Here is a 13,049-nt window from a genome sequence, read left to right on the forward strand (position 1 = left end):
ATCAATTTGAGGAGGAAGAGGAAGAGGAAGAGGAAGAGGAAGAGGAAGAAGTAGACTTATTGCCTGTGCAAGGAGAAAGCATTGTGGTTCAATGTGTATTAACAACACCGAAATTGGAGGAACCTGAAGATTGGCGATGGAGAAGTATATTCCGCACACGCGTTTGTTGTGGCGGGAAGGTGTGCAATGTCATTCTTGATGGAGGCAGTAGTGAAAACATGGCGTCCAAAGAAGTGGAAAAGCTCAAGTTGCCAATGGAGAAACATCCTCACCCTACAAAGTTGCTTGGTTTCCAAAAGGTAACGTGGTCCCCATTACCTCAAGGTGCTTGGTTAACTTTTCAATGGGTAATGAGTATGAAGATGAAGTATGGTACGATGTGGTACCAATGGGTGCTTGCCATATTCTATTGGGAAGCCTTGGTTGTTTGATTGAGATATGACCACCAAACGACACCAAATACGTATGCTTTTAAGTGGAAAGGAAAGAAGTTGACGTTGCATCCTATGAGAGAAGTTACTAGTTCTTCCAAGAGTGGGAAAATAACAAATCTGTTGTCTGCACGCCAATTTAAAGAAGAAAGTAAAGAAATGAGAGTAGTTTATGTGTTGGTGAGTAAGCCTAAGAGTGGTGACATCAAGGGTAGCAATACTTATCCTCCAGAAATTGTCCGACTGTTGGAGAAATTTGAAGAGTTAATTCCACCTGAATTACCTAGTGGGCTACCACCTCTGAGGAGTATACAACATGATATCGACTTAGTTCCTGGAGCGTCCTTGCCGAATCAAGCACTTTATCGTATGCCACCCATGAATCGGTTGGAAGTGCGAAGACAAGTGGAGGAACTCATACAAAAGGGAATGGTACGAGAAAGCAAGAGCCCTTGTGCTGTTCCAGCATTACTTACTCCAAAAAAGGACGGGTCTTGGTGAATGTGTGTTGATCGTCGCGCAATCAACAAGATTACTATCAAATACCGATTTCCTATACCACGACTAGAGGACATGTTAGACATGTTGTCAGGGTCATCCGTGTTCTCAAAACTTGATTTGAGGGCGGGTATCACCAGATACGAATCAGACCTGGTGACGAATGGAAGACAGCTTTTAAGACCCCCGATGGTTTGTATGAGTGGCTTGTAATGCCTTTTGGACTCTCTAATTCTCCAAGTACATTCATGCGCATGATGACCGAGGTACTGTCCTTTTATCGGTTCTTTTGTCGTTATGTATTATGATGATATTTTAATATATAGTCGTAACAATGAAGAGCAGCACAAAAACTTGCAACAAGTTATGGAGGTTCTATACCACGAGAAACTCTATATTAACTTGAAAAAATGCTCATTTTTGCGCGACCATGTGGTATTCCTTGGGTTCATTGTGTCAGCAGAAGGGTTGAAAGCTGATCTAGAAAAGGTAAAAGCCATCATAGAGTGGTCAACTCCTCAGACCATTGGAGATGTTAGAAGCTTCCATGGTCTCACCACATTCTACAGACGATTTATATGCAATTTCAGCTCCATCATGGGTCCCATAACTGAATGTTTGAAGGGCTCCACCTTTATGTGGACCAAAGCTGCTGATCAAGCTTTTACAAAGATTCAAATGATGACAGAGGCACCTGTACTTATATTACCTGATTTTGAGAAGGTGTTCATGGTAGAATGTGATGCATCTCAGGTGGGCATCAGGGTTGTTTTAAGTCAAGAAGGATGACCTATTGCTTTCTTTAGTGAGAACTTGACGGAGGCCAAAGGACGTTATTCCACATATGATCTAGAGTTCTATGCTTTGATCCGAGCACTTCAGCATTGGCGACACTAATTACTACATCGCTAGTTTGTAGTATATTCAGATCATGAAGCATTACGATATCTCAACTCCCAAAAGTAATTAAATCTGCGTCATGCCAAGTGGAGTGATTATCTTCAGGAGTTCAATTTCTCACTGAAACACAAGTCAGGAAATCCAATAAGGTGGCTGATGCATTGAGTAGGCGGTTATGTTATTGACTACTTTGTGAGCGCAAGTTATGGGTTTTGATGAACTGAAAAATCATTATGTTGTTGATCCTTATTTCAGCAAAATGCTAAGTGAATTAAAAAGTCCGACAACTGATTTGGCATTTCCATTCGTTGTACACGATGGTTACTTGTTTAAGAAAATAAGCTTTGTGCGCCGGAAGGGTCTCTTCGAGAACAAATTATATGGGAGCTGCATGGTGGTGGACTTGGGTGACATTGCGGTCGGGACAAAACTTTGGAGCTAGTGGCTAATCGATATTATTGGCCATTGATGAACATGGATGTTGAAAGGCTGGTTCGTAGGTGTCTAGTTTGTCAATATGCTAAGGGACAGTCACAAAATACTGGTTTGTACACCCTCCTTCCTGCCCCTACTTCCCCTTGGATCGATCTTAGTATAGATTTTGTGTTGGGCTTGCCTAGTAAGGGGTCATGATTCTGTTTTTGTAGTTGTGGACCGATTTTCGAAAATGGCTCATTTTATACCATTTTCCGAGAGTACAGATGCATCTCATGTGGCTGAATTGTTTTTCAAAGAGATAGTTTGACTAGACGGTGTTCTATCTACTATCGGTTCAGATCGTGATGTCAAGTTTGTGGGGGCATTTTTGGTGAACACTTTGGAAGAAGTTGGGTATGCAACTGCAATATTCAAGCACATGCCATCCACAAACCGATTGACAAATGGAAGTGGTTAATCGGAGCTTGGGAAACCTTCTTCGTTGTATGGTGGGCGATCATGTGAAGTTGTGGGATATGGTGTTTCCTCAAGCAGAATTTGCTTACAACAATTCTGTCAATCGAACTACAAAGAAGACACCATTTGAGGTTGCATATGGACATAGCCCACAACATGTCATTGACTTAGGGCCCGATTGATTCCGCTTCAAAACGCGGATTTTCCTGCGTTTGCGGTGGAAAACCGAGTTTTGTAGCTGAATCAATCACGGCTTCGAGCAGATTTTCCAAATTTAAAATTTGCGTTCGTAATTTGTGGTTTGAAACGCAAATCGGTGAAGCGGATGAGAGTTGCTTTTTTTTTTTTCGCGTTTGCGGGGATTAGAATACCGAATAAACGGTTCACGTGAAATACCTATTTTGCCCTTGCCCATCGTTTCTATTTGCTCTCCATCGACAGACCTCTCACTGTCTCACCTCTCTCTCGCCATCGATAGACTTCACAGTCTCACTTCTCTCTCGCACCTCTCTCTCGCCATCGTTTCTATATTCTCTCCATCGACAGACCTCACTGTCTCTTCGCATCGATTATCTTCTTCGTCTCAGACCTCACTGTCTTCTTCGTCTCAGATCTCATTGTCTCCATCGTTTCTATATTCTCTCCATCGACAGACCTCACTGTCTCTTCGTATCAATTCTCTTCTACGTCTCAGACCTCACTGTCTTCTTCGTCTTCATCGATCTCAAACTCGCACAGCTGGTCGATCTCAAACTCGCAAAGATCTTGCAAAGTTTTCTCTCTCTCTCTCTCTCTCGCACATCTCTCTCGACAGAGCCTCTCACAGCAGGAGTTCGACCTCTGCGCCGCTCTTATCAACCCTTTCAGGTCTGTTTCTCTCTCTCCATCGAATGTAATTTTAATTTGGGTTTTTTTTGGTAGATCGAATACGATTTTTTGTTTGGGGTTTTTGGTTTACAGCATGAGATTACCTTGTATACCCATCACATTATCGATCTCGAACACAACTCACCAAGATTTGAAACCCCTAATGAAAAATAGATTCAGAAGCTCCCAGGTTTTAGTCCCCTCAATTTCAAGAGATATATAGATATATATCCATCTAGAGTTCTGTAAATCTGGATTTTGATGTCGATTTGCTTATCAGATCTACAATTAACATAGGCTTATACCCCCACCTGAAGATCTACAATGTGTGCACACTATTTTTCTGTCAAATGTGCTTTTCTACAAGCTTCTTTTAAGTCCTCTAACTGCAATAGGCTAGCTAGATCAGCCAGGAGGATTAAATATCAGCCCATGTATATTTGTTTGCCTCAATTTCAGGTTTGGGGACCCATTTAAAGACATTAGAAGAGTGTTTCAAGATAATTATGCTTGCGAACTTTCAAAATAATTAAATAAACTGAACAAAGAAGATAAGTATTTGTTTTTCTTTTTGATAAGAAAAGAGATGTTTAGTATTATGGATGAATTGTTTTTTAGAAGTTTATGGTGAACAAGTATGGTTTTGGAAGAAAACATACCTGAGGAGCAAGTACCCTATATCCACGACCCATGGCCGGCAATTGACAATGAAAGGTTATCCTAAGTGTGGGATTTCAAATGCTAGGAACTCGAGATTTCATAGAGGTAATTGCATACACAAGGATACCGAGATTTCAATTATTTTATCATGATTTATATATAATTATTCAAAACTCGAGATTTTATAGAGGTAATTGCATACACAAGGATACTCGAGATTTCATGTGTTATTTTACTTTATAGAGACATGCATGGTCTTTTGTGTGGGTAGATGAAGTTGACATTATCAATGATAATGTTCCTCAAGATAAAGTAACGAAGTCAGATAAGAAGAATGAAAAATTTATTTTGTATGCAGTTGTTGGATGTATATTTTTCATGTTTTTGTTTATTTCAGTTTTACTTATTATATTAACTATGATTGTTATGTTTAAATGACGTCAGAATATAAATTAGATATTATGTGGATGTGTTATGTATATACGATGTAATGTGAATGTTAGATTGCGTATTGTGCAGATATTTTGTTTATCAGGAAAATTTCATGTCCATTTTTAAGAGGAGATGTTGTCGAAATTTCTATAGAATTATAAATTTTTCTATAATTTTTTTTAGAATTATCAACATTTTAAAATGAAAACAATTATTTTATTAATTTTTTATATAATTTTATTATATTTATATATATTTAGTATAATTATATATTTATAGGGGTATTCTGGTAATTTTTGATGTATTTGAGTGCATTATGTTGGATTGCGTATTATGCAGGTATTTTGTTAATCAAGAAAATTTCGTATGTCCATTTTTAAAAGGAGATGCTGTCGAAATTTCTATAGAATTATAAACATTTTAAAATTAAAATAATTATTGTTTTTAATTTTTTATATAATTTTATTATATTTATATATATTTAGTGTAATTATATATTTATAGGGGTATTCTGGTAATTTTTTATGCATTCTGGTTGCACTATCAATCTTAAGGGCATTTTGGTCATTTTACCCTATTACAACAGATTTTAGAAGCTGTATCAAACAGTAATTACCAGATTCTAGTCAACAGCACAGCAGTTTTAAAAAGCTCTATCAAACAAGCTTTTCAGCTTTTCAGATTCTGACAGTAGATTCTGATAGCAGAAGCTGACAATAGATTTTGGCAGTTGAATCAATCGGGCCCTTAGTTGCTTTGCCTCTTGATGCAAGGATTAGCCAAGAAGGTGAGGCTTATGTAGATCATATCCAACGCATTCATGCAGCAGTTCGTGATGTTATTAGGACGAGTAATTAGCATAATTGAGAGGATGCTAACCAAAAGCATCGTGTCAAGGAGTTCAAGGAAGGAGATCAGGTTATGGTGTACTTGAGAAAAGAGAGATTCCCTCGAGGTACCTCTCACAAATTGAAGTCTAGAAAAATTGGGCCATGCAAAATTGTTAAGAGGATTGGTGCTAACGCTTGTGTGGTAGAATTGCCAGATGAACTCCAAATCAGTCCCATATTTAACGTGGCTGATTTATTTAGTTTCTATGGTTTTGATGGTGATGAGGACCAAGCAGCTACAACAGATTGGGCAGAACAACTTTCTAAGAAGCCACAGGACATGATTGTAGACATTCTTGATATGAGGAAGCTATCTCATAGTGTGGCAGCCAGTACCGACGCTTTCTTATTAAGTGGTTGGGAAAACCTCCAAGCGAAAGTACCTCGATTTCTGAAGAAGAGCTGAAACGATTGGACCCAGCCTTCTATGATCAGTACGAGTATGTTTTCTCATCGGAGCTAAGATCTCTTCAACTCGGGGGGATTGATGCCGGAGCAATAGTATTGAAATGAAGAACCAAAATAATGCTGTTTTGATTTCCTTATGTATTTTATTATTATTAGGGGTATCTTGGTAATTTTCTAGTTGTTTAAAAGAGTCATGTGATCACTAAGGGTATTTTTGTCCATTGTGATTACAAGTTATTTGGATGATTTAGATTAGAAGTAAGTGAGTGGTCTAGATCTGTTTTTAGTTGGGTTTATTATAAATACATCTCTTTTACAAAAAAACTTTTTGGCTGTAAATTTCTAATAGAAAGAACCTTTCTCAAGGTTTTTTCCCTTAACCTATCAAGCAGCCTTAAGGCATATAGTTCTCCTTGATTCTATCATCTTTTCCCCTTAATTTATTTCCTTTGGGCCTGTTATCAACTACCCTCTTGGTTGGTTCAGTCCTCAGCTACATCACTAGCTCTTTGCTTTATTTTCTTCCAAGCTATTACTTGTTTATAAATCGAATCTATTAATGTGTTCTACTATGTCATAGAATTATATTAGTTGGCAAAAAAAAGCTAAATTCATTCATTTTCACTTGTCCCAATGGAAGTTCTAACTTGTGTTAATTAGATATGTATGAATTTTTCTCAAGTGATATATGTTTTTTTAGTAGAAAACTGGACCATATTCCTTGTTCTTTGATTTATTGAGTTCTTTAACCTGGTCAAGTTGTCGATCAAAATTTGTGCCCTTCCATTTACCGTTAATAAAAGGCCACCTTGTAAATTTTCCCTAAAGATGTAGCTTGGATGTACAACAGTTGTTGCATACCAAATTTTATGGCTGCATTTTGTTGATCAAGCATTTAGGTTTAGCTCAAGCATATACCAGATGGATGCATTTGTATTGAACCAAGGGTGTGTTTGATTGCATGACAAACCATAAGGAAAATGGTTTGTTGTGGAAAACTCAAATTTAACACTATTTGATTGCAAAATAAATACAAAAAGTGGAGTAAATCATGTGCCACGTGCAAGAGATTTGCCGCTTGAGGCGGAAATTCCCACCCCACGCTCCAAAAATATGATTTACCACACGACACAGAAATTTGGATCTCATAGATACCCTCACTTTTTTGTTTAAACTTGATATAAGCAAGGTCATTTTGGTCAAAAACCAATAAAATTGCAACCAATGACCTATAATCATGGTGGTTAGTTTTCAAAACAACAAAAATATCCTTTGTTTGATTATATAATCTTCAAAAACTCTTTAATCAGTATTTTAAAATTTAAATTATGAATAAACCCTTTTGATACATGTTCGTTTGCTCATACCACCTTCTAATTTAATTAAAAAAATGATAAACACTTCCCTTACTAACTTAGTAAGATTTGAAATCTTACTAAGGGTCGTTGAGCTCAAATGGATTATCAAATTGGCAATCCAACACCATAGCCTTCTAGATTTCTTGGAAAAATTTATATAAAGAAAAATAATTGAAAATGGATGGCTATTGAACTCCCACCCAACTCCCAAATTTAAAATTAAAATTTAACAATGAAAAATAACCTTTTTAAGTTTTTTTTTCCCCTAAAGTTCATAGAATTTTGTCCTCTACATCCCTATGACTTTAGATCTTTTTTCTTGGATGCCACAAGGTGAGCTTAACGACCCTTGGATCTTACCAAGTTCGTAAAGCTAGACTTGCTGAAAGAAAATAAAATATTTATGATGATTGCAATTTTATGCGATCTTGTTTACTTGAAATAATACAAAGAAATTTTCCGTTTGATTTTCCATGATGTGCTCAAACAATGGAAAAAGATTTCCTTTGCCAAGTAAATATTTTCCCTGCAATCAAGCATATGCCATAAAGGTATTTGTTCCTTGGAATGGAGGGAAATTTTGTAAAGATGATGATTTCCTTAGAGTCAGTTTGATTGTAGGGAATTTGAATTCCTTGGAAAAATAGTTATGAAAAAATTGATGCAGTGGAAAATATGTTTTCCACCATTTGATATCAAAAAGAGATTTTATTTTTTGCGTTGTTTTAAGACTTGCCAAGTCAACTTCAACTCGTCTGAGTCAACTCGATTCGATTAAAAGATGACTCAACCCCAAAATATTAGTAACCAACTCATCCAGTCAACTTGGCAAACCATTGAGTGAGCTCAATTGAGTCAATTGTACAGAGGAATATGTGCTCCAATTCCATTAAGAAACTCTGGACATAGCTACCAATAACCAAAGAAAAATCACAACATTCATTTAGGATGTTATAAAATAAGAGAAGATTCCTAAGGGAATACTGTAAGAGGCGGCTAGACCAAAAATATAGAAAAACTTATTCCGGCTTCTCCTTCAGGACTGTGTCTAGGAGAAGTAGAAGCTCAAAGTCTGGGAAACTACGTCTATGAGAATCTTGTTTGTTATGGAAGTTGACGAAGCAGTAGTAGTAGAGAGTGGTCGAATTGATTTTGTTGTTTAATCGATGAGTTAAGAAGAAGAATAAATGGTGAAATCCCCATAAGTTTTTCGGTGTTGGCTTCTCATAGTGGCTCTTGCGCAAAAGTAGCCCAACAAGATTTTCTCAAAAACACAGTTTTGGGCTTCCGGCAAAAGTTAGTGAGGCAGTAGCCGTTACTAACAAACATGCTTCTCTGGCTTTTTCGGCTCAAAGCCAAAAAAGTTGTAACAAACAAGCCCTTAAACTTGAAAAGAAGCTAGAATAGCCTCTATAGACCACAAATAGGGGATGGCAACGACAAAAAGTGAATCCTCCTTCAAAATAACGATAAACAAAAAAATTAGAAAAATCTCTCTCGGTGAGCGGAAAAATAGATAAACCCACCAACGATTTCAAACGCAACATTAGAAGTCTCCAAACATAGAAAAAACTAGGCACACGTAAACCACACCCTAGATAACCATCTAGGGTTAAACAAACTTGAAACAAGCAAACCCTATGTTTTTTTTTTTTGGTTGTAGAGCCATAGGATTTAGTAATCCAGAGAATTGGAGAAAAAAAAGAGTAAGAAGAAAATAAATGGAATTTAAGAATTACAAATGCTTTGATACCATGTTAGAGTGAAGGATTAGGGTTTGAGAGGAGAAAACGATGGAGAGGAGAGAAAGAGTCTATCCAAGTAAATCAACCTCCACTCTCCTTTATATATATATGTGTGTGTGTGGGGGGGGGGGGGGTTGCAGAGGACACTTTCATAATTAGTTATGGGCTTGTGGGCCCAATACTTCCTATATTACATAAAACATAAGATAAATTAAATCTAGAACTCTAATTTGGAGTATATTGATTTTAACTTTTGAAGGGCTAGAGAGGCACTGTTCTAACTATGTGATATTAAATATTTTTTTATTTGCATACCTTCCTTTTCAAGTTATCATTTATTCATGAATTATGACCTTTTTATTCTTATCGTTGAATTATGATTAGGGACTTTTTGTTATTTTAATGTGGCTATGCGAATTATGAGTTTGATTATAACTCATATCATTGGTTTATGATATTATCTGTAATGTTGGAGAGGGTGTTAGATTTTAGATGCACATGCAGGTAGTACTCATCACATTCATGTATATAATATGAAAATTTTGTTATCCTATGGCCGTGTATTACAAGTCATATAATTTGTAACACTCATTTTCCCCTAGGTTCATTCGCCAAGAACTTCCCTACAATGAGGCAAATGGGTCTACTGCATGGCCATACTTGGACATTTTGGCAAACTTGCATTTCACCAGTCAATATGTGGCCTAGAATATATCAAGGATTCCTTTTCTCTAATTTGTCTTGAATAAAATGATAATGAATTCCAGTGTTCATGTTACTCGTGCTTATTTTTAGGACATAGCTTTAATGACTATGTTATTGCCTAGAGAGAGGTCATTATGACATTCTCAAGTAAGGATCACTCAAATGTGCTACTCTAGTTACATATTGGGCTTTTAGTGGGTGATGTGATGTCGAATTTGATTATTGCCTTGTAACAATTATGGTGTCTCATTAATTAAGTAATTTTATTTTGTAAAATCACGAGCTTTGGGGGTGTGGTATTCTTGAGGTAGATTCTCTTTTACCACAAAATTTGGTATGATAAATTTTCAAATGATACAGTATCACAACCCTTTCTTTGGCATTACGAGATGTTGGAAGAAATCAGGAAATAAATGAAAATTACAAACAAAACCAGCCCAGACAAGAAAACAATAAAAGAGGAAGTTACAAATAATTGGCTCATGGCCAGATAAAGTTGAAAATCTGCAGCTTACACAAGGTAGCATCTAGGATTCTCCTTTGAATTAGGTCTCCAAATAAAGAATATATCGCCAAAAGCTAGTCCATACATTCAGCTATTTTTATGTATATTTTGCTTAAGGTCCCTCTGAACTCGAAGAATCTTAGCAACCTTAATTATTTAACAGGTGAGATCTTTAAGTATCTTCAAACAAACGTGAAAGTAAAATTCTAAATTGATCTCCCTCTGGCGGAGCCAAGAATTTGTCAACGTGGGGACAACTAAAATTTCTTGGAAGGGCAATAGTCGTGGATCTTTTTTCCAGCTGCTGTTCCTAGTAGGATAAAATTTTACAGTTTTTTAAATTTCTTCTAGGGGCAAGTGCCCCCATTGCCCCCACTGTTAATCCGCCCCTGCCCTCAGGCCCGTCATGTGTGCAGGTCATAAAGTATGCCTTGAAACGAGAAGCCATTTGCACTCTCTTTTTCTTCTTTCATATTGTCTCACAGGGTTTTGATCACCATTGGTGCTCGCTCTTTGGCTGAATTTCATCTTTAAATACTCCCTTCTTGTAAATGCACAAGGTGTCCTTGCTTTCTGATGTCTCTAGCCATCATGCTTATCAACCAATGATACTGGTGCATCTGTTCTCTTCTTCTTTCCATACTTACATCTCTTATTTATCATCCAAACTACATTTCTACATGTTTTTCTTCACTCAGCTATCAATGGAGGCTCTTAACTTGGGTTGTAAGATATTTGTGGCATTAATAACATTACTCCGTATTCATGATCAGGCAAATATGGAATCTATTATGAGAAACCGGGAACTAACAGAGACACGGATGATGCAGGTATCCTCATTTGCGTATTCAAATAATTGACACTTTTCTGGTTTGGAATATTTTTTGTCTTTTGTTAGAAAATTCTGAAATTGGTTAGCATGTTTTTTCACTAGGCTTTAAGGGAAGAGCTGGCTTCTACAGAACGTCGGGCTGACGAAGAACGTGCAGCTCACAATGCTACCAAAATGGTTAATCTCTATCATTATTCATATTTTGTTTAACATGTTTCTGTGTTTCATTTCTTGATCTGCAGTGATCTGTTTGAATAAGCAGGCAGCTATGGAAAGGGAAGTGGAATTAGAACATAGAGCTGTCGAGGCATCAACAGCCCTTGCTAGGATGCAGGTATTGTTTGATCTAAGATATTAGAATAAGATACCCTAAATACTAGGGGCATTTCTGTTATTTAAATTATTATTCTTTGTTGTTTCCTCTTAATATTCTTGATTGTTCTAATTTTTTTTTTCCCATCTTGGAATTAGCATAAAATATTGTAGAAATGTTCATACCTTAGTTGCAGAAACCTTCTATCCTAGGTGCTGCCCCTACTCTTGTATGCCCCTTGTTTGTGGTGGATAAGTTCTTGTAGATTAACACTTTGATTCCTCCAATAATCGAGAATTAGTTTGATACATGAGCAAGGGACAATGCTGCCATGGAAAATGTATTTCACCATCAGTTTGCACGAAGGAAAATAGAAAAAACCAGAAGAAGAAGAGGATGAAGAGAGAAATGTATACACAGAAACCGGGAAAGGGAAGGAGGAGGAGGGTGGAAGCTCTGTTATATATATAAAGATACAGGAAGAAGAAGAGGAGGAAGGGAGATATATACAGAGGAAAAGAGAGAGGGTGGGCTTTATTTTCAGAAACAGGGAAAGGGAAGAAGAGGAGGAGGAGGAGTGAGGCAGAGGGCTGTGGCTGGTTCACATGGGCTGGATTTCATTTTCCCCCCATGCTATGAGGATTTCATTATCCTATGGGTCTGGGTAGGAAAATAAAATCCAGCCAAGAGTAAATTATAGATGAGGGTGGGAAATGCAGTTCCATTGAATTTCGATTTCCCACCTTTTTTCATGCGTGATCAAAACATACCCTTAGGTCATTTATGTTAGTCTCTCAAAAACGACCAAGGTCAAATGGAGCACTCCATCAGTTTGAACACACGAGCCTGTCCCTAATATTGACCAAAATCTGAAGGGGCATGTCTAAATCCACCCTGAAGTTTATTGAAAAGATAAGGAAATTTATGTCAACCTGAGTGGTTGAGGTGACATTGGAGGAAAAGAAAATAAACGAAGTTCAAAACTCTAACACCGCTGAGAATAATAAGATCCCATCTATCAACAAAATTCTCAAAGAAAAAAAAAAATCTCTCCACTCTCTAAATAATAGAAACCATTTATGCACTACTTTTTAACACTGAACAATAGCTTGTCTTCACTTTTTTGGCTTTGAGAGAATTGCAGCAACCTTTTATAGAGAGAATGGTCAGACTTCAGAATTGTGTCATTTTAAGATATCACTTTGGGCTCACACGACTTTGTGTCTACAAATCAGACACATTTTCAGCAAATCAAGAGTATAAAAGCAAGTGTGATTTAAAGGAAAACTCGTTACAGATACATAGAGGAGCAAAACACATTGCAAACAGAAGGAAATTACAATATTCAACTTCCAGACTAATAAGTGCTCATACCGTACGAAGTGGAACTGCAGAGTATGCTGAATTATGAATAACTGATCTCAACTTATTGGATGAGAAATGACAAAAACACGGAGGGATATGGATTCATCTAATATTCAAACAGAAAAAACGTATGGGAAACACGTGAAAAAACGACATTTCGGAGAAGGGGACTGTGTTCTAAAAGTTGTTGATTGATAAATTTGGGGTCCAACTCAAAACCAATTGGCAATGAGTGGAGAGGCTAAG

General features: G+C 36.9%; 1 protein-coding gene across 3 annotated transcripts in view; it reads left to right on the plus strand.

Annotated features, from left to right (window-relative positions):
- The window catches only part of LOC147393165 (golgin Putative 1), a 51,417-nt gene that overhangs the window by 15,874 nt on the left and 22,494 nt on the right, over window positions 1-13,049 (plus strand). For all 3 annotated transcript variants that reach the window (XR_015181971.1, XM_086455255.1, XM_086455256.1), the window contains 3 exons: window positions 11,067-11,123; window positions 11,228-11,302; window positions 11,388-11,459. Coding sequence is in view for 2 of the 3 variants with exons in the window: in XM_086455255.1 (XP_086311381.1) it covers window positions 11,067-11,123; window positions 11,228-11,302; window positions 11,388-11,459 (204 nt within the window). In the remaining variant the exon portion in view is untranslated. The remainder of the gene's footprint in view (window positions 1-11,066; window positions 11,124-11,227; window positions 11,303-11,387; window positions 11,460-13,049) is intronic.

This window comes from Akebia trifoliata, chromosome 10 (assembly GCF_017979445.1).
Source record: "Akebia trifoliata isolate Shusen 1 chromosome 10, ASM1797944v1, whole genome shotgun sequence".
Lineage (NCBI taxonomy): Eukaryota > Viridiplantae > Streptophyta > Magnoliopsida > Ranunculales > Lardizabalaceae > Akebia > Akebia trifoliata.